Genomic DNA, 22042 nt, shown 5'->3' with positions numbered 1-22042 from the left:
TGCTGTGGGTACCGCCCCAAAAAGACAAAAAAAAAAAGTGAAGCAGAAAGGAGGATCAGTCTTGGACTGAGGTTGTGTCACTTCTTCAACTAAGATCGGCCTTAGAGCCTTAAATCCTCTTTCATTAAAAGGCACCTATTCCTTTAAGATGGGAAAGGAGGTGGAGATAAACATGGAGGCAGGTAACCTTAGTGGTTTTGTCACCAACAAACTTTTCCCTAGTGACCTCCTCCAGTAAGCTTGGAAAAGGAAAACGATCAATGATAGTATACCTGGTATTATGCTAAGTCTTTTTACACACAGTGTCATTTAATCCCCATAGTAACTTAAATGGAAGATTCTATCACAATTTCATAGAGAAAGAATCTGAGATTAGAGAATAGGAGTTAAGTAACTTGTCCAAGGATGCACAAATCATGGCAAAGCCTAAGAAGTCTGAATTTGAACCCATGTCTGACATCTGAGTCTATAGTGTGAGCCACAGACAGTATACTTCTAAACTCATCTGAGCGGGGGAGCGATTTGTGCCATATTTTGCATGGATGCAAATCTCCTCTAACAAGGGAAATTAAAACTTTTTCCTTCATGACTTCTCACCGGTAAGATTCTTTCTTCCTACCATCACCTCAGTCCTGAGTGACGGCTTTCTGTTTTTGTTTTTTTCTTTCTTGAATATGATTTAGAAATCTCTGTTGCAAAGGCAGAAAACTTGACTCAAGCTGACTTAATATGAAAAAAAGAAAGAAAGGAATTAATTAGCCACCTCATGGCCAATTTCAGAAGGCTTAGCTGGGTAGAAGATCAGATAATAATGGTTCCTGGTTTCTCTTGCAGCCTGCAGCTCCATCTCTCACTCTGTTGCTTTTTTTCCTGAAACTTTGTCCACTGACTCCTAGCCTGCCCCTTGGTCACACAGTGGCTATGGCAGTTTTATCTTTTTGCCTCTTAGTATATTGGAAACAGAGATTTCCCCCCATATCAACAAATCCTGGGCCTCAGGATCATTTGGGAGTGATTTGGGACTCATGTTTAATTCATGACATCACTTCTGACCTTCTATGGAGTTGAAGGGGAAGTCAGACCCACCGCATGAGCTAGAGGGGTGAAGACAGTTCTTCAAAGGAGATTCAAAACTGTTTTTAAACACTTCTGGGTGAATGGATGAGGAGGAGGAAACAACAGATGTCTTCCACGCCTTTCTGCCATCTTTCTTCCCCTCATTAATCAACTTCCTATGTGACTGTCAGTGACTCATGCTGAAGTTGCTGACCTTTTGGTAGAGGGAGGCGGGCTGAATACTCTCTACAACTCTTATAACTCTAACCATTGTACATCTGTGTCTGTGTCATCTTTGACATCTTTCTCATTTCCTTGTTTCTACATCTCTATTGGCTCCATGTTGCCCGTGGAAGAATCATTTACAATATCAGTGTGCCGTGCTCCACTACTCTGATATTTTAGGCTGTTTTAAATCCTGGAATATTGGTGTTTCTATTGATGTGATATGGTTAAAAAAATCTGAATCATTTATGCCTTGAGACATACCAGAGACATGCTTCATCAAAATTTTAAATCAAATATGAGTGAGCTTGTTTAGACAGTCATCTTCTCTACTTCCTTAATCCTTAAGCAAAAGAAAAAAATAACAACCACCAAAGCAAATCTTCTAATGCAAGAGTAATTCTTATCTATTTGAAAGATTGCCAACAAAAAGAATATGAGCAGAACACTATTTTGTTTTTTGTCTTTTTTAGGGCAGCACCCACAGCGCATGGAGGTTCCCAGGCTAGGAATTTAATTGAAGCTGTAGTCACTGGTCTATACCACAGCCACAGCAATGTCAGATCTGAGCCATGTCTGTGACCTACACTACAGCTCATGGCAACGCCAGATTCTTAACCCGCTGAGCAAGGCCAGGGATTGAACTTGCAACCTCATGGTTCCTAGTTGGATTCATTTCCGCTGCGCCTCGACAGGAACTCCCCCTTCTCCTATTTTTACCTATAAAGTTTACATTGAACGAGCACCACTAGTATGGAATCTTAAAGGAAATTCATTTTTTGTCTCCCACAATCTTTTGAAATCTGCACCAAGGGGCTCTTTCTCTCTTACCTTAGAAAAGACCCTTAGAGATAATAAAAATACTGTCACTTTTTAAGGCACAGAATAAAGTGGCTATCAGGAATTAGAATGGCAGTCCCAGGTAAGAACTGTTCTGAGTTCCACCTTTAACTTACAGTTGAAATGGCTCCACTTCTCCAGCTTGGGCTGGCCGCTGGCTGGAAGTCTGTAATTTGAAGGTCAGGGAAAGAAGGATTCTTGGCTTCTCTCTTTTCTCCTCCCATGTTTCTCTTACTCGTTTCCCATCTTATATACCTGTTTTCTGGCCCTTTCAGCATCTGGAGCTTGGAGAGGGGAATTAGTTGGTTCACAAAGTTCTTGGTTGATTGGTGCCATGGAAGTGATCACGCTGGTACTCTCTGGACCTTGCAGATGTTTGAAGACAATTGCTCCCTCAAGGGACTTTTGTGGAAATCCTTCCCTTTTCCCACTTCTGCAGCATCTAGGTGTCCAGCAGCAGTTCATCTCTGGCTTTCACCCCCGCAGGAGGTCATTTTGACCAGGAGCTAAGCATAACCACATCAGCTCGCTTTCCCCATGGACTTCACGTAGTCCATAGGAAACACCATTCACCCAGCAGACTCTGGGGGTGCAGCTACTTCCCCACACCTCAGCCTCTAGGTTTAGGTTTCTCATGAGTGAGACAGTCCTCAGACCTGTGTGCCTCAGACTGGAGGAGACACACATTAAGCTCTGCAGATGGTTTCTGCAAAGTCCTGTCCTTTGGTCTGAGGTAAGGGGCAGATGTCCTCCTCTGTCTTCACCTTTAGTGAGCAGGGTAGAATTCTTCATACCCAATAGTTCTTTCCAAAGAGCTTCCTATCTTAATTCAGGATTCCTTTATGCCATCAATGCGGGTGACAATTTAAGAGTTAACCTACCCCTTCCCCTCCCTTTTTTACTGTCTACTCTGAAAGTGTTTGGATTTTGGTCCAGCACATAGCTCTGGAATGTGCCTCAGCTGAAGCTTTTATTTTAATATCTTGCTACATCCCTAAAGCTCACTTTCCTGCCTTTACCTCCACAGTCTTCCTCATCAGCCCCAAGGTAGTAATTTTTCACTTTGCTAAACTATTAGGTTTGGATCATGATGCCATTCACTGGTACTTATTTTCTGCCTTGTATTGGAGTTAGTTAAGTATACTTACTTCCACCAGAAATCTGTTAATTTCCTCTAAGGTAGAGGCTCTGCATCTTTGTTTTTGTATCACCAAAGTCTTATGTACAGTATGTACATGATATTTAGTATATCCAAAAATAGATTGCTCCATATTGCTGTGGGTTGTAAAGTTTTGAAACATGGACAATCTCTTTGATTCATCCTGCATCATGCTGAGTTTTAAGCACTGTGCCCAGTAGACGACACAGGCAAGACATAGTCCTGTCTGGAAGCACTCATCATTGGAGGAGGAGATGGTAGATAACAAAAAGTTACATAAGTCCACAATAAAGGTGTGAGCTAAACATTGTGCAAAGAGAGGGAGTGGTTAATTCTAACCAGGAGGCTCGGAGAAATCTTCATAAAGTTAGAACTACTTGAATTTTTAAAAAATGAACTATAATTTACATATCATAAAGTTCATCCTTTTGTAGTATACAGTTTAGTGATTTTAAGTACATTCACAAAGTTGTGCAACCTTCCCCACTTTGTAATTCCAGAGCATATTCATGACCCAAAAAGGAAATGTTTTCAAGCTTGATCCTTGTCGTAGCACATATCAGAATTCCCTTCCTTTTAAAGGCTGAATAATATCCCATTGTATGTATATACTACTCTGTCCATTGATAGACATTTGTGTTATTTCCGTTTTTTGGCTACCATGAATAATACCACTTTGGACATGGGTGTACAAATATCTATTTGAGTCTTTCAGTTCTTTTGGGTAGACATCCAGAAGTGAAAATGCTAGATCATATGATAATTCTGTTTAATGTTTTGAGGAACCACCATAATATTTCCCACATAGCTACACAATTTTACATTCCCACCAGCAATGCGCAATGGTACCAGTTCCTCCAAATCTTTGCCAATACTTATTTTCTGTTTTGTTTTTGTTTTTTATAATAGCCATCCTAACAAGGTAAAATGGTATTTCATTGCGGTTTTGGTTTGCATTTTCCCAGTGACTAGTGAATGTTGATTGTCTTTTCATATGCATATTGACCATTTGTGTACCTTATTTGGAAAAATTTGTATTTAAATCAAAAAGCTCATTTTTGAACTGAGTTTGTTGTTGTTGTTGATTTATAGGAGTTATTTATATATTCTGGATATCAGTCCCATATCAGGTATATGCTTTGCAAAATCTTCTTCCATTCTGTGAGTTATCTTTTCATTTTGTTGGTAGTGTCCTTTGATACACAAAAGTAATAAATTTTGATGAGGTCCAGTTTTTTTTTTTTTTGCTTTTGTTGCCTGTGTTTGGTGTTATATCTGGGGATCAGCTTTGAAATGTGCACGTATTTGGAAGAATAGTGCATTGTCATTAGTCATGAGAACATGTGTGCATAATGTATTGGTCATTTTCTAACTTTAGCCCTTGACATTTAGGTTGTAGAAAAAAGAGAGGGAGCTGCCTAAAGGAGAGGTTGGGGTAGGGTGTCATAATGAGTGAAGGGAATTTTGCCAGTATTAGAGTCATAGCTATCCAACAGGGAAAAGGACAAGCATTCCTAGCAGCAGGGAAGAGATGTGTTGGGAAGAGGAAGCACTAAGGTTAGATGAGCTGGGCTTACTGAAGTCTGGTGAAAGCAAATGTCATGAAAAAGCCACGGGATACTTTTAAAGACTGTTCCTCAGCGTTGTCTTCTTGGTTCAGTACTATAAACTAGGGAAGCATGCCGTATGCGAAAGCATTATATGAAGTGCAATATACGATTGCATTATTGTTATTAGTATGTTCAGTAAATAAGCATATAAAATTGGAGCATAAAAACTTGGACTGAGAAGGAATGTAGTATCAGTGGAAATGTACCACCTAGGTCTCCCTTCCAGGACAGACTTACTGTCCAGCTGTAAGGATTGTAATCAGCAGAGAGCCTCCAGCTCTTAGGTTCTTTTTTTTTGTGTGTGTGTTTTTGCTATTCCTTGGGCTGCTCCTGGGGCATATGGAGGTTCCCAGGCTAGGGGTCCAATCGGAGCTGTAGCCGCCGGCCTACGCCAGAGCCACAGCAACGCGGGATCCGAGCCGCGTCTGCAACCTACACCACAGCTCACGGCAACGCCGGATCGTCAACCCACTAAGCAAGGGCAGGGACCGAACCCGCAACCTCATGGTTCCTAGTCGGATTCGTTAACCACTGCGCCACAACGAGAACTCCTCTTAGGTTCTTCTGATTCTGCCTCAGCTACAGAAGGCTACTCCGTCTGAGGTCATGCCCTTCTGTGTGCAGCCTGCATTTGGTGGTTGAGAGAGGTGAGAGAATGAAGGTCAGGCCATTTTAAAAAAAGAATTTCTATTGCTTTTCTTTAAAAAAAAATTCTTATTGGAGGATAGTTGACTTACAATATTGTAGTTTCAGGTGCAGCCCTAAAAAGACACAAACAAAACAAAACAAAACCCAACAACCAAAAAACCAATGGTGTATTTAGTTTCAGGTATACAGCAAAGTGAATCAGTTATTCATGGAAATATATCCATTCTTTTTTCCCATATAGGTTATTACAAATTTTTGAGTATGTTTTCCTGCTATACAGTAGGTTCTTGTTATTTATTTTACACAGTAGTGTATGATATTATTCCCACCCTCCCAATTCCTCCCTCCCCCCAAACCATTTCGCTTATGGTAACCATAAGATTGGTTTTAAAATCTGTGGGTTTGTTTGTGTTTTATAAATAAGTTCTTGGTGTTCCCATTGTGGCTCAGCAGGTTAAGAACCTGACTAAGTCTCTGTGAGGATGCTGGTTCAATCTCTGGCAAGCTGTGGCATAGGTTGCAGGTGCAGCTCAGATCCTGTGTTGCTGTGGCTGTGGTGTAGGTTGGTAGCTGCAACTCTGATTCAACCCCTAGCCCAGGAACTTCCATATGCCATAGGTGTGGTTGCAAAAAGAAAAAATAAATGAGTTCTTTTGTATCATTTTTATTAGATTCCACATATAAGCAATATCATATATTTATCTGACTTCACTCAGTATGATAATCCACAAACCACATTATTTCATTCTTTTTTTATTACTGAGTAATATTCCATTGTATATGTGTAAAAGGTCAGGCCATTTTGAACTAATATGGGACACTCTTGTGGGCATTGCTTCCTCTAAAGCTTCCTAGAGTGCGTGGCTAAGATTTTCTCAGGTATTTAGTACAGTTTAATTTCTTCCTCTGCTTAATCCTTTTTCCTCTCCCTTTCTTTACAGTGTTGATACTCCCCAAACATCTTATACCCAAATTCCAATTCAACATCATCTTCTAAAGAACTCAACCTTAGCTGGAGACTATCTAATCTGAACTCTTTTTTAAATAATAATGATTATATTTTACAAATTCAAAATTATTCTCACTTCTTAGAAAATAAGGTGAATTTTTAAGTAGAAAGAGAAAATGATTCATATTGGTCACCACCTTTGGAGACCATTGATGACAATCTTAAGTAGCTATTCCAACATTTGAGTGTGTCATAATTACCCCTTGAACGATTATTAGTATTTCTAGTTTTGTTCTAGTTTTTCACTAGCATAGATAATGCTACAGTAAACATATTGTGCATAAAGGTTTTTATGTGTTCTAAATTATTTTCTTAGGATAGATTCCCAGAATTCTGGGTTAAAGGGTATGCTATTTTAAAGGCTCTTGTTGGAGGGTTTTCCAGAGGGTTGAATCAGCTTTTACTCTCATTAACAGAGTACAACATGGCAGTGGGATTCCCATTTCACTTCATTTTCTCCATCATTTTATAGATAAGATAATTACTGGTTAGATAGTAATTTGTGACAGTGCAGTGTCTCCTAAATCTTAGATTAGATTAATTCTCATTAGCCCAAATGTGTATAAAACCTAAAAGTGTAAAGCAGCTCTTCTCCTCAGTTCACCAGTATTCTTTACTCTCAGGCATGGAATGCCAGTCCTCAGAGGATACTGTTGTGGGGAAAGAAGTGAGTAGGAGTTCTTGGTAAAGGTGCAGAGACTCCCCCTTAGGGACTATTAGAGCTAAATCACAGAGGGAGTGGCCTTAAAAGAAGCAGCTGGGCAGAGACCGCAGCAGTGGACGGGGACCCATGGGCTAGGTGCATCCCCCTGTTTCTATCATGATGCCACGTATATGTGGCAGCAATGGACCCAAACACAGTAGAAAACATGGGACACCTGTACAGTAGTGTTACTTCATTTTACAAAATAATGACATTCTAGAACACTTTCCATGACTTTCTTTTTTTACTTAACATATCATACAATTTCTATGGCATTAAGTATGTGTCTATGCATGATTTAAACAGTTTGCCTCATGCTAAATGAACTATATAGATCCAAAAACAGGCACTAATGTTTTCATTTTACAGATGAAGAAACTGATGTGCAGCATCACGTCAGTTTTTTAAAAACTTCCACAGGCCCCATGACCAGTGAGCGGAGGAGCCTCTATTGAAATCTAGTTGCCTCTAACTCCCAAAGCCAAGATTTCCCCATTACACCACGTGGACCCTCAGGACATAAAAAATTAAGCCCAACATCAGCCTTCTTCCTTTGATTATCTGGCGAAAGCTCTGGGATGTCTGTATAAGAAAGCAGAGTGGTAGAAAGGCAGCCCCAACCAGCATCTTGCTGAAAGTTTTCTGTTATTTTGCAATGAACAAGCTTACAGCAATTTAAATTCAGTTCAGGCACTGAACTATTAGGCACTGGGAACACGAAGATAAACAGGGATGCCAGTTTAAACAGCTGTGGCTGCTTCAACACATTTCAAAAGCAAGGGCGAAGGGGGAGCAGGTTCAGGCCTGGTCCCCTGTTGCTGGGGGCAGGTTCCCAGGGTGAGCCAGCCCACTCACCCGCACCCCACCTGGGGATCCCTGCCGGCCCCTCCCATGCAGACCGCTGCTGCCAGAGAATGTGGCCTAATTAGAGTGGCACACATTCGCTCATATGTGCGATTTCTCTTGATAGCAAAGGAAGCCTTTCTCTCTGGCTTTTTGTGATGAAGATACCATTTTTTTTTTTTTTTTTTTTTTTGTATCAAATGCCATAGTTTTCTGAGCACCCATTTCAGAGAGGATGTGAGCATTTGCCTCTCAGATAGGGTGCTCCTGATTCCCACTAGAGGGTACTTGCTGCTGATTCTGGGCGAAGTGCCATTCCCCTGGGGGCATTGGAAGCCCTGCTTCTGTGATCAGCCTGCTGTCAGATTCACAACACGCCTGTGGTGCTGGTGTGTTTGTTCTAGAGAACGGCTGGAGAGTGTTTCGTGGCCAGCTGGGTGAGGTGGAAGGTGAGATGGGAGGATTCCCTGCCCGCCTCACCCTCCTCAAGGCCCCCCCCCCCTTCCCTCCAGGACCTCCCTGTGCCCTCCGGGTGCCACTCAGGGCTGGCAGTGCTTGGAAGAGCTTAACTGTGAAGGGGTTGTGAGAACTCCCAGTTCAGAACACAAAGGAAGAAAGAACAGAACATTGAGATGCAAAGATTTATGAGGGAGAAAGACTCCCGTAAAAAAAGGAAATTAGAAACCAAGCAAGCAGAATATTCAAAAGACAGACACACACCACGCATAATAATGAAGTTTCCAGGACTCCCTTCGCTCAGGTCCTTAGGTCGGTCTCCTTAATAATTTATCCAGCAAATCTCCTTCCCTCTGCAAACAGGTGGGTCTGGGGGGCTTTGCAAAGGTTCCCTCAGTGCTCCTTTCCGTCTCTGAGAGGAAGGTCAGGTTGCCCAGAAGGCTTTCCTTTGGGTATCCAGATGGAGAAACAGGCTCTGGGCCTTCCATTTGCTTAGGATAACGGAGGAGACAATGGCAGTTCTGCATCCCTTGGGCAGAGGTCCTCATCAGTGCCATATGGATGGTGCCAAGGTCCTTCAGGCACCTTGAGAGGATGGGATGGGGCTGAGGTGTGTAGACAAAAGGTGAAGGGACTTTGAAATGGAGCCAGGCACTCGGACTGTGCTGAGTTCCTTTGGAAAATGATGTCATGAAGACCTCATCTCTGGGTGGATCTTGTTTGGTTGGTTTGTGGCATGGGGGATGTCCCTGGCCTGCTCGCTCCACTGCCCATCCTCCCCCACCCCGGTCCAAGTCTACTCCTCTCCATACCTGGGCGCACAGCTACTTTTCCCTGCCTTCACCTTCCCCTTCCAGTGGGGACTGCACAACCTGATGCCAGAAACACCTTCCTGAAACACTGCTTCTACCACGCCCCTCCCCAGATAGAAAGGCTTCTATAGCAGAGGTCACAAACAAGTCCTCCCCACCTGTCCATATGCTTTGTTTGACTCCACAGTGCTTTAAAAATTTTTTTGAATTCATTTCCAACATTGAAAAAAAGGATGGAGTTCCCGTCGTGGCGCAGTGGTTAACGAATCCGACTAGGAACCATGAGGTTGCGGGTTCGGTCCCTGCCCTTGCTCAGTGGGTTAATGATCTGGCATTGCCGTGAGCTGTGGTGTAGGTTGCAGACTCGGCTCGGATCCTGCGTTGCTGTGGCTCTGGTGTAGGCCGGTGGCTACAGCTCCGATTCAACCCCTAGCCTGGGAACCTCCATATGCCGCGGGAGCGGCCCAAGAAATAACAACAAAAAAGACAAAAGACAAAAAAAAAAAAAAAAAAAAAAAAAAAAAAAAAAAAAAAAAAGAAAAAAAGGACGATTTAAGATAAAAGGCTGAATTTCTAGATTGGGGGGGAAATTGGAAAATTTTGCATTGGAGGGAAAAATGCAAGGCAAGGCCTGTATTTCCACATCGCAACTGACTGGAGAAGAAGAGGCTGACGGCCTTCAGACGGGGCACGTGTTTTCCAGCTCACTTCCGTCCCTCCTCCTCCCCTGTCTGCACACCCCTGCCCGTCAGCTTTGCTGGTGAGGGCAACCTGCCTGGATCCTCTAGACTGAGTTTCCGATTCTTGTTTTATGACAAACTCTGACCCAGCGTGGAGTGTCCCAGGAAGTCTCCCCATCAGCATTGCTGAAAGGGCTCTGGCATCAGGGTTCTCATGCGAGCGATGATGGGCCCATATCTGAGTTTACAAGACAAACACACATACTATGAGTGACATTGCTCTTCAACTCAGGCAGTGGCACTGAGGCTGGAAAGGAGGGATCGCTTATAAAGAGAGATTTTCCTGTTTGGCCAAGCCTGAGGTATGTGAAAGGTCCTGAGCCAGGGATCAAACCTGAGCCACAGCAGTTCCCCACCAGGGAACTCCTAAACATAGATTTTTGAATTATGTTATTAAAGCAATATAGTTTAGTGACTTGATTACAGTAGTGAGGGAGAGAAAGGAGACTAGAAGAGCTCCAAGGTTTCTGGCTGAGCAACTAGATAGCAAGTGGTGACGTTTACTGGGGTAGGGAGCCCCGGAGGAGAAGTGGGTCTGGGGAGACCTCCCCGATGGAGACATGCAGGAGGCAGTTGGATCTCTGACGCGCAGGCTCAGGGGTGAAGCCCCAGCTGGAGACAGCATTTGCAGAGCTACCAGCCCTGAGGTGGTTGATGAAGACAGGAGGGTGAAGAGATGGCCCAGAGGGATGTGCTGTTAGAGAATAGGGCCAAGGTCAGAATACTAGGGAGTACTGGGCAGAAGGGGAGTCAGCAGGAGACTGAGCAGGGATGGTCACAGTGGCATGACAAGCATCAGGAGAATCTCTGGGAGAAAAGAGCTTCTGCAGGGAGGGGTCAGAGAGGTCAAATCAAATGAAGTCTGGAAAAAGAATGTATTTGGGAAATTGGGAGGAGGTTGTTGCTTTGTTTTCGGAGAGCAATAGTTGAAGGGATGCAGCAGAAGCCTTATTGCCATGAGTTGACACGTAAATGAGAGAAGAGTGGAAACATGCAGTTGCCAACTATTCTTCTGAGAAGATAAAAAGGAGAGAAGTAAAGAAGTAGCTAGAGGAGTGGCAGAGTTGGAGAAGTTTTCTTTTTCTTCAGATGCAGGAAGTGTGCATGTTTGGATGCTGCATAGGGCAGTGGAGGAGAGGCTGAACTGTATTGGAGGGGGCAGAAGTGGAGCAGAGCCCAGGATGACAGTGCAGGACGGCGTGAGGTACATATGACCAGCTGACATTAGAAGGAGGGAATCCTTTACCCCCTGGGTCTGGAGAAAACCGGAGAAGAGGGTTGCAGGGTTAAGAGCTGGGAAGTCAGAATTCATGTCTCATTGCTTCAAATTTCTTTGAAGTTGCAGGCAAAGCAGGTATCTGGAGGAGTGTTCGGGGTGTGGAGTTGGTGTGTGGCTTGGTGTTCTGTGGATGCCCTAACTGAGCCCTTGGAGTAGTGGCTGCTCCTTATATCTACTTTTCCTGTATTCTTTAATGTTGTCTTTTAAAAAAATCTTACCCTTTTAAAGAGTATAATTCATCATCGCAGTCCAATTTTATTGACATTTCCATCACCCCGTAGAAATCCTTCATACCTATTCTCACCCCCAGCCAATCACCCATCTTCATTTTGTCTCTACGGATTTGTCTATTCTGGACTTTTCATCAGTGGAGTCATACAGTATGTGATCTTTTGTCTCTTGCTTCTTTCAGCATAATGTTTTCAAAGTTCATCCACAGTGAATGTGTTTCAGTACGCCATTCCTTTATATGGCTAAACAATGGTCTATTGTATGGGTATATCCCATTTGAGGGACATTTGATCTGTTTCAAGGCTTTAGCTATTATGAATAATGTTGCTCTGAACATTCATGGTCATGTCTTTGTGTGCACATATGTTTTCATTTTTCCTGTGTAAATACCTAGGAATGGAATCACTGGGTTGTACAGTTTTTGTTTCACTTTTTAAGAAACTGCTTCACTGTTTTCCAAGGTAGCTGTACCATTTTACATTCCCACCAGCAATATGTGAGGGTTCCAGTTTCTCCACATCCTTGCCAACACTTGGTACTATCTGTCTTTTTACTACAGCATTCTAGTGGTGTAATGTGGTATCTCATTGTGGTTTTAATTTGCACTTTCCTAATGACTCATGATATTTAGCATCTTTCAATGTGCTTATTAGGCATTTATATATCTTCTTTGAAATATCTATTCAAATCCTTTGCCCATTAAAAAAAAAATGAGTAGTTTGTCTTCTTAACATTGAGATGTGAGAGTTCTTCTTGACCCTTTACTAGATTTCTCATTATTCCAATCCCCTGATGTATTTAATAATTTATATTAAACTTCACCACCTAGTCACATTACTGTGTGATAGCTCTCATTACAGCATACCGACTTACACAAGGGACCACTCATATATATTCTCTGGTAAGCTGGCAGGAAATACTCAGAACAGAGATAAGAAAAGGTTAAAGCTTTGGAGCAAGGCAGATGTACGTTTGGATCCTAGTTTTGCCACATACTTCTCTATGGCCTTAGGCAAGGCATTGAAACATTATGAACTTTCACATTATCACCTGTAAAACAGGGGAATGATGCTCACCTTACAGGATTTTCTTAAAGATTAGAGATAATATACATAAATAGCTTATCACAGGGGTTGGCACGTAGTAGCAACTCAATTAACAATAGCCAACACAAACAGCAGAAAGTGGTCAAGAGCAGAAAATAAATCTCGAGGTGTTCTGTGGGTGAGAGCACTATGAAGGGTCTTGTCCTTGAGGGAAAATGTCCTTAACTGGCATCTGAGTGCTGCTGTCATAAAGAGGGGCCAAAGAGAGAGAAAGGTGACAGATGGCTCAGGCGGGTCCTCAGGCCATTGGCTGCATTTGGGGAGCTCATTGTGAATGAGCTTTGGGGTGTGGTCTTCAGCTTCAGAGGGCCCATTTTATCAGTACCCCAGGAGTGTCTAAGCTTTAGAAGGCTGAGTCAGATCAACAAAATTTGTATAGTTATTCTAGTCTTGAGGATAACTGGAGAACATGAGAACTCACTTGGAGACTGCTCCACAACTCAGTCACTAACTGTTATGAAGGTTTGAAAACAATTACTTATTTCATATTCAACTATATTTAGAGTCACAGCCTTACACTAAAATGATTAAGTTTACATTCAAAAAGCATAAGTGGCACTAGATCACAAGCACCACTGCATTGCTTAGGACACTAAATATTTCGTTTACGGGTAGGTTTGGACATGTTCAGATACTCAAGTGTGGTGTATGAGATCTTTTGCTGCCTTAAAGAACGTTGGAACCAGAATCAGAAATAGATACAGTGGAGGAATCATAAAGGGGTAATAGGTCGCCAGGTAGAGAATGGATTTTAACCTTGGTAGAGCTGGAAAGCTGCCAGCTGGGGACTTGCAGCCCCTTCTGTCTCTTGGGTGGGGAAGCTGAAGTGTGTCTGAGAATATCCACTCTTGTCCTGAGAGGGTCCTCTTAGTGATGGATTCGGTCAAATAAATGTAAGGCAAGTAATCATTCATTGTCCTTGGGGAAGCCTGCTTCAGACATGTCAAGTATGCTGTTTGGACCTGTTATCTGGAGTGTGATCTATTATCTGCAGTATTAGAACACTTTCCTCTACGCTTGCATGGGAGTTGTGCTATTCTGAACATTATGTGTGCAGGAAAGGCAGGAATGAGGTTTTTCTCAAGCATTTACACTCAGACCAGGGGACTGCTCAGGTGGGCCACTCAGGTCTGACTGTTTCTTTGCTACATAAACCAGACTGGCTGGTTGGCATGCCCTATGCTTTTATTTTGTATCGAAGAGGCCAATTTTGTCACCAAGTAGAGGCCCCAGTACGCTCTGTAAGACGATAGAAGGCAGTGGATGTGCCCATTTACGGAGGCAGAGAAAGGAGGCGGGCTCTGAGCCGAAGAGAGGAAGAGCTCTGGGTTTGGTAGAGATGGAGCCTGGATTCAGAGCACGGAGAGGGAACAGCATTTGTCAGCTACTCTCTCTGGCGTACATTCCTTGTCCCAAAGATGTTATTACACATGAGACCAGTGTTAGCCATGTATAGGGTGTTAAGGAATATGTTTGTGCTCACACTTAAGGCACAGTATATAGAGTAAGCTGCTATTCCTGGAAAATCAAGTTATGAGATGACAAGAGGTTGACAGCAGGGTCTTGGCATCTTGATGTTCTGGGACAAGAGCTCTGGTTGAGATGACATGTGACGGAGAGGATTTATGGAACAAGTCAGCTTTTCTCAGCGATCGCTAGAGAACCTTGAGAAGGGGAGCCCGATGAGACTAGACTTCCTGCAGCTATAGAGGACAGGGGCTTGGGCAGTGGTCACTTGGGTGTTGCAAGCCAGAGACTTTGAGCATTCCAGGTTACCTAAGTATAAATATATACTTCCCTACCATAGGTCTAACAAAATCACTGAAACTTTCAGAAGCAGAAGCTTAATCCAGAGATAATATTAATGATCTGGCAACATTTCATCTCCTTTATTCCCCCCTCTTTTTTTTTTTTTTTTTTTTTTTTTTTGTCTTTTTGCTGTTTCTTGGGCCGCTCCCGCGGCATAAGGAGGTTCCCAGGCTAGGGGTCAAATCAGAGCTGTAGCCACCAGCCTACTCCAGAGCCACAGCAACGCGGGATCCGAGCCGCATCTGCAACCTACACCACAGCTCACGGCAACGCCGGATCATTAACCTACTGAGCAAGGGCAGGGACCGAACCTGCAACCTTATAGTTCCTAGTCGGATTCGTAACCACTGTGCCACAATGGGAACTCCCTCCCCCCTCTTTCCTTGTTAGACTTGAAAATCTAGGTGGGGTCACAGAGTCCTTGCTTACGGAGCTCCTCCTAACAGTGCACCTTGCTTCATGGCTCCTGTAGTCGAGCAGCTTAGATGCTCTGCCTGATGCAGTTTCTACTCTTGACTTTTGTTTTGCTCTGTACTCTCCACTACCCTGTGATTGTTAAGAGTTGGTCATGCTTTCTGACTTAGGCTTTCATGGGATCCTGGGACTTTTAGTAGTCTCTCCTTACCTCCACCTTTCTTCCTTCTTTCCTCCCCCTCCTCTTTGTTCTAGAAAAGGATTTAAGATACTCATAGAGATGCAGTTGATCAAGATCAGATATTAAAGTTATTTAAAATATTAATTAAAGCATATTAATAAAAGGAAAAATGAGCAATGAGGGGAATACAAATATATATATAAAAATATATATTTATATATATAGCCCTCAGAGCCCCAACTCTTGGTTGTTGGTGGGCCAGCAGTTGGTCCAAGCTTGCTGGAGATGGGTCAGAAAGAGAGAAGCTAACTAATTGCCCAAGTCACGGGGTCATGAGGTGAAAGTAATCTATAGCAGCTGTAACAATCTATTCTTGATAGGTTATAGGTATCATATATGTATGATATGATACACACACACACATAAAAATCCAACTTAGTCCTAAAACCAGAAAGAAAAATTTTCTACAAGAATCTCATAAAGAAAGTGTTGTGTAATGTAATGGGAGTTCCTCAACAATTCTTATGGTCTGCACTGGGATGGTTGTGTTAGGCGTGACCATATCAAAGCTCAGTTCAGTACAAGCAGTTCCCCAGGGGGCCAGTTCCATCTAAGAGATGCTGCATGGTGGTGAGTTTGAGACTCTTCTTTCTCACAAGTCCTGGATCTAACATCTCTGTGTTTCCCAGCACATGCAGGATTTTATTTCATAATGGACTGTCACACTGTGGGTAGGATGGCTTTTGACTTTGTTCCCTAATAAAACCCTTCTCCTGCTTACAGTGGGCTCCAGGAATTCCTCAACTCAACCTGGGTTGCCCTTGCTTCTCTTTCCTGTCAGTCCTTAAAATTCCAGCATATTCCTCTGTTCTCACTGAAAGTAAGTGACCTCTTTTTTCTTACCATCTGCGCAGTCTTGGAAGTTCTTCATTCTTCCCAAGATGTTTTTCCCCTTAACTCTAAAAGGGAGCTCTATCTATGTCCTGGTTTTAATGTGAAGGGTAAATGAGATATGATGCCTGAGTCCTGTGGCACTTTGGCTGGAAGATAAGAGGCAGAGGAAAAAAATCTTAGTTTTCCTCCATCTTCCTCTCCTAACATGGTGTTTTTAAACATACAGACTTTAAAAATCTAGTGCTTTACTGATTTCGTGTGTAATTCTTCCTTCTAAGGAGACCATGTCTTTTAATTCTTTAAGCCGCTCCTCCCTCATTATAGATCATAGTGCTTTAGACACAGTAGGAACTCAATGCCCATGGAATGAATGATTCCAATTGGAATGATATGAAAAGGAGGGGCTAGAGGACCAAGTCTGCACTCCATCTGAGGGCCCATATGAGAGCCAGTGAAAGCCATGGCAGGACCATGTTGCCTAGGTCCCCTCACAGCATTCTCCAAAGCCATTTCCCCTGCCAACGTCACAGACAGAGGAAGAAAGGGAAATAGGTGGGGGTGGGGGGAGTGAAGGTAGCAGGAAGCTGAAACAGTCTTTTTTCCTCCTCACTCAACTTCAGTAAATAACTCAAATATGTTAATAGCCCTATTTTCTCAATTCTCTTGCAGTTTAATTTGAGGCTTTTGGTAACGCGCAATTGTAAGCACAATAAGAGTTTGTGTTTTTTTTTTTTTTTAACTGAAATAAAGAGAAGCTTTGTGTTTGAATAAAAGTCACATACAGAAGGAATCTAATTATTTTTTTTAAATCTCTTTATTGTAGAACAATTCTCAAACATGAGTCAAACACTCCCCCAGCCCCTTTCTCTGCCAGCCTCCCCCAGGACTACCTAAAGAGAGACTTGAAAATAGCTCATGGTATTTTGGGGAAAATCAGCAGGCTATTTAACTTATCCTAGATGGGTCTGAATAAAAAAGAATTATCCTCCTTTCAGTTTATGGAACAAAGGGGATGTGGGAGGGTTTGGGGCAGAAGAACTGAGTCGCTTGCCTGTTTAGGGAGCTCAAGCATATCAAAGCATGTCAGAGCATTTAGGCAGCCGACCACAGGTTCTGTCTGAATGTGGACTGAATGAACCCAAAGAGAGAGAGGACCAGGACCAGTTGGAGCTGATGATCAGTCCCTGTTTTAATAATTGCAGCCTCTAAGAGGAATGCCCTTTAATGTCCCAAACTAAAACAGTTTAGCTGGAGGAAAGGGACAGATAAGGGTACCAATTCAATCCCTGGATGCTGTTGGGGTGAGTGAAGGGATGATTTTTGAGTATTACATCATATGATGGCATAGATTATGGTACACCATCGTGGTAAAGCCCCAGGCATTCTCTGTCTATGGACCACTCATATATTGACTTTAAAAGTCAGGTAAGATCCTTCCAATTCAGATATCTCTCTATAACAAGACCTAAAAAATGTTTCCTATCTTAGGACTTTATGGCAATGTGAAAATCAAGAGTGACTAAACTCACATCCTGCAGTGAAAATGTTATACATTTTACCATATGGCTAACACACCTAAATGCATATACAAACTATAAAGGATTTATATGGACTTGCTAAGGAACTGGTTAAAGTCCTTAGGTGTGGCTAAGAGAATTACCTGCGTTTTTTTTTTGTTGTTGTTGTTGTTGTTGTTGTTGTTGTTGCTATTTCTTGGGCCGCTCCCGCAGTATATGGAGGTTCCCAGGCTAGGGGTTGAGTCGGAGCTGTAGCCACCGGCCTACGCCAGAGCCACAGCAACGCAGGATCCAAGCCGCGTCTGCAACCTACACCACAGCTCACGGCAACGCCGGATCGTTAACCCACTGAGCAAGGGCAGGGACCGAACCCTCAACCTCATGGTTCCTAGTCAGATTCGTTAACCACTGCGCCACGACGGGAACTCCTTACCTGCGTTCTTATCAAAGTCATAGTTCAGTTATCCCAGGTCTGTGGATTTTCTTCTATGTGCCATGCAATTTTTTTCCCCTAAACAATAGGCTCTATTGAGATGGGTTTTTCTTCTGTGGGGCCTTTATTCTGTCTTTGTTATCTACTAGTTCATTTTATACACAGTTTTTGTCATTGTATCGCCAAGAAAATCTTTGACTTCCTTCAATGAGCAAGGAGAAATAATCAGATAAGAACCGCCACAGCCTCCCACCTTGACATCTGCCCTCCTATCATACTGTTCCATGTTCTCTCTTTCTGACCTTTCCTTAGACAAACCCTTTCTCTTCTGTACCTCCAGCTCCTCCATTTGTGCCTTCAAACCCATCCCCTTTCACCTACTCCAGAATATCAGTCCAGCCTCTCTCCCCATCATCTGCTGTCACTAGATCATTCTCATCAACATGTCCATCTGCTGTCATTTCTCCCATCCCAAAAATAAATCTTTTCTTGACCTCGCTTTCTCCCACAACTACATTCCATTTCTCCTTGTACAGCAAAACTCCTTGAAAGAGTGGCTTCTTCCATTTCCTTTCTCCCATTATCTTATAAACCCATTCCAAGCAGGTGTTGATCCCCACTGGTTCACTGAAACTACTGTTATACTGTGGAGCTAAATCCAAGAGTCGTTTTTGCATTTCTCATGATTAGTCACTGCCCCTCCCCCGTGACCTCTCCAACCTTATCACCAACTTCTCTCCCCCTCCACTCCAGCCACACAGTCCTCACTGTTCCTCACATCCTCTGAGTGCTCTTTCACCTGAGGCCTTTGGACAGGCTCTGTCCTCTGCCTGCGATGCCCTTCCCCAGGTATCTGCCTCCCTATTTCCCAGACCTCTTTTCAAATCTCTGCTCAAATGTCTCCTTTGAAGTGAGGCGTACCTGAACCATCCTATTTCAAACTGCAGCCCCCACCCCACCTTGCTCTTTTTTTTTTTTTAAGCTAACTATTACTATATAACAAATTATCCCAAAACTGAGTAGCTTAAAACAACAATAGACATTTCTTACCTCTCACAGTTTCTCTGGGTCAGAAATTAGGGAGTGCTTGGTGGTTCTGGCTTGGGATCTCCTATGAGGATGTAGTCACATGTCACCCCAGATGGCAATCATCCGAAGGCTTGACTAGAGTGGGAAGAGTCATTTCAGACATGGTTTATTTACGTGGCTGTTGGCAGAAGCCTCAGTTTCTCCCCACGTGAACCTCTCCCAGGGCTGCTTGACTGTCCCTCATGACAAGGCAGCAGGCTACCCCCAGAACAAGTGGTCCAAGAGGCAGCCAGGCAGAAGCTGCAGTGACATACCATCACTTCTGCAGTATCCAGCCAGTGTCATGGACCAGTCCTATTCAGTGTGGGAGGAAACACAAGATGGGGTCACTAGGGGCCATGTCAGTGTCTATTTGTTTCCATAGTTTTTATTACTTTCTAACATACCATATCATTTACCTATTTCAGATGTTTATTTTTTGGTGTTCCCACACTAGGATGTAAGTTCCTTAAGGGTAGTGATTTTGATCTATTTTGTTGAGTCTTATAACTCTAAGTGTCTAGCACAGTGCCAGGCACATAGTCAGCACTCAGATATTTGTCAAATAATATTTGGACATAAAGCTCTGTAAAATCCTGTCTGCCTACCCTGATTATTATTCTGGAGCAGCTTCTCACTCTCATATTGCAAGAAGCTGCAGCTCCAGCCGGCTCTCTACACTTCTCTGAGCACTCAGTGACCCATCTTTGTTTTCTGACCCCCATCTATTTAGTGCCTTTGCTGGAGTGAATAACTTCCTGATTGAGATCTGAGCTAAAAACCAATTCTCCTGCATCGAAAACCCCCTCCCAACACCACCATCTCCCCCCTCCCTCCCTCCCTCTCTCTCCCTCTCCCTCTCCCTCTCTCCTTCCCTCCCTCTCTCTCTCTCACTTACACACACACTCACACACACACTAAGAGTTTTTCTTCTATATCATGCACAGTATATATAATTGTCATAGCGTATCACCCACAATGACTCTGACTCTGTCATGCCTAAGAGCTAAGGTGGGAATGATAGTAAGTAGAAGGATGAAGTCAAAGGACAAAGTTCTGGGGTTAGGGTGGCTGTAAGTGAACCAGGGGCACATGATGGCCCTATTCCATGGTCCAGGAGAGGAATTATTAGCATCTAATGGCGATCCTGCCACCAGGGCCCAGGAATCATGAAGCAGAGAAGCAGCTGGGTTTCCTGCCCACTGCGTCTTGGCAGTGCAGGCAACTGAGGTGGTGGCAGATGTGCTAGTGCCTGAGGAAGTGGGAGCCCCTGCTGCAGGGGTGGTAAAAGGGCAGGTGGCAGCTGAGAAGGGCAGGGCTGAGCTGATGAGGGGATAGCCCTGGCTTCTCCTCTGTCCACAGCTATTCTCCACCTGTGCCTTGGAGCCTGTCCTGATTTTCCTCATGCTCTTGATTCAGTCACTTCCCTGCACCCGTTCCTCGCTTCTTCCTTGACCACGGGCTTTTCCCCTCAGTCTGCAGATGTGATTAGCTCTCCCCTTCCCTAAAACCTCTTCTCTTTCCTGGGACTGTTTTTTCTCAGGTCTTAGCCATCCCCCAGACAAAACAAACACACAGAGTCACATTTCTCTACTATTTCTTCCTATTTCCAACCACCTTTTGTCTTTCCTTAGCAAACTTACTATTTTTTTTGGCCAAGCCCGTGGCACATGGAGGTCCCCAGGCCAGGGATCAAACCCACACCATAGCAGCAACCAAGCCACTGTGGCGACAATGCCGGATCCTTAATCTGCTGTGCCACAAGAGAACTCCCGGCAGACTTACTAAGTGGGCTATTTGTGTGCCTGGCCATCCTCATCAATTTATTATTAGTTACTATTTTATTTAATGAGAAATTTATTGGGGACCTATTAGATATTAAATACTTAGAGAAAGGGAGTATGACTTCTGCCCTCAAGGAGCACTCTGTCTCATAGGGGACACAGGTTAACAAATTATAATGAAACATGATAAGTACAACTAAGAGGACATGCACCATGTCCAGAGGTAACATGGTAAAGGCTGCCCTTGGCTCGACGGAAGAGAGGCAGGAATCTGAGATGATTTCTTGGAGATGTGGAGTCTGAACTAGATTCTGGAAGACAACAAGTGAATAGAGGGCTGGGGAGTGGCGAAACAGTATCTTGGAAGCTAAACAAGTGATACCAGTCAGCTTAATCAAATGCGCTGAGAGGGTGTAAAATGAGGAAAATCTACACAGGAGTCGGCAGCCTGAGATCACTGGGGGACTCCACTGATGCAGTTGGAGTAAAGGGGATTGTGGTTAGTGAGAAGCAAAAAGAAGCGAGGAGATAGAGATGGTTTTGGCAGGAGCTTAGCTGAGATGGAGAAGCACTGTCAGTAGAGAGAAGTTCAAGGTGAGAGGAGAACTCAGCAGTTCTCCTGAGGTGGGGAGAAACAGGAACATCCTCAGCAGCAGCTTCTTAGGGTGGGTGTGAGGATTAAATGAGTTACTACACGTTGAGTGACAGTGCCTGGCTCACATTTGATGAGTAGGTGGTAGAGCCCGAATGCAAATTCTCGTGCTTTGGGGCCGATCCCGTGCTCCTTCTGTTGCATCAGGAAGGACTGAGATTCGGAAGATGTGGTATATATACACAATGGAATACTACTCAGCCATAAAAAAGAATGACATCATGCCATTTGCAGCAACATGGATGGAACTAGAGAATCTCATCCTGAGTGAAATGAGCCAGAAAGACAAAGACAAATACCATATGATATCACTTATAACTGGAATCTAATGTCCAGCACAAATGAACATCTCCTCAGAAGAGAAAATCATGGACTTGGAGAAGAGACTTGTGGTTGCCTGATGGGAGGGGGAGGGAGGGGGAGGGAGTGGGAGGGATCGGGAGCTTGGGCTTATCAGACACAACCTAGAATAGATTTACAAGGAGATCCTGCTGAATAGCATTGAGAACTATGTCTAGATACTCATGTTGCAACAGAAGAAATGGTGGGGGAAAAACTGTAATTGTAATGTAT

At 43.5% G+C, this 22042-nt stretch overlaps 1 protein-coding gene across 6 annotated transcripts in view; it reads left to right on the top strand.

Annotated features, from left to right (window-relative positions):
- LOC146404127 (uncharacterized) overlaps positions 1-22042 on the top strand; it is a 53224-nt gene that overhangs the window by 6375 nt on the left and 24807 nt on the right. The window contains exon 4 of one of the 6 annotated variants that reach the window (XR_014844268.1): positions 2397-4511. The exons of 4 other annotated variants lie outside the window; for them this stretch is intronic. Coding sequence is in view for 1 of the 2 variants with exons in the window: in XM_085023132.1 (XP_084879258.1) it covers positions 6480-6570 (91 nt within the window). In the remaining variant the exon portion in view is untranslated. Of the gene's footprint in view, positions 1-2396; positions 4512-6479; positions 6667-22042 lie in introns of those variants that run through there. One more of the 6 variants, XM_085023132.1, reaches the window with a different exon arrangement.

Source organism: Sus scrofa, chromosome 4 (genome assembly GCF_054392235.1).
Source record: "Sus scrofa isolate SSC_HxYL_T2T_F1_AM1 chromosome 4, Sscrofa_HxYL_maternal_Yorkshire_Landrace_v2.0, whole genome shotgun sequence".
Classification (NCBI taxonomy): Eukaryota; Metazoa; Chordata; class Mammalia; order Artiodactyla; family Suidae; genus Sus; species Sus scrofa.
This window is presented reverse-complemented; position numbering and strand designations above follow the sequence as displayed.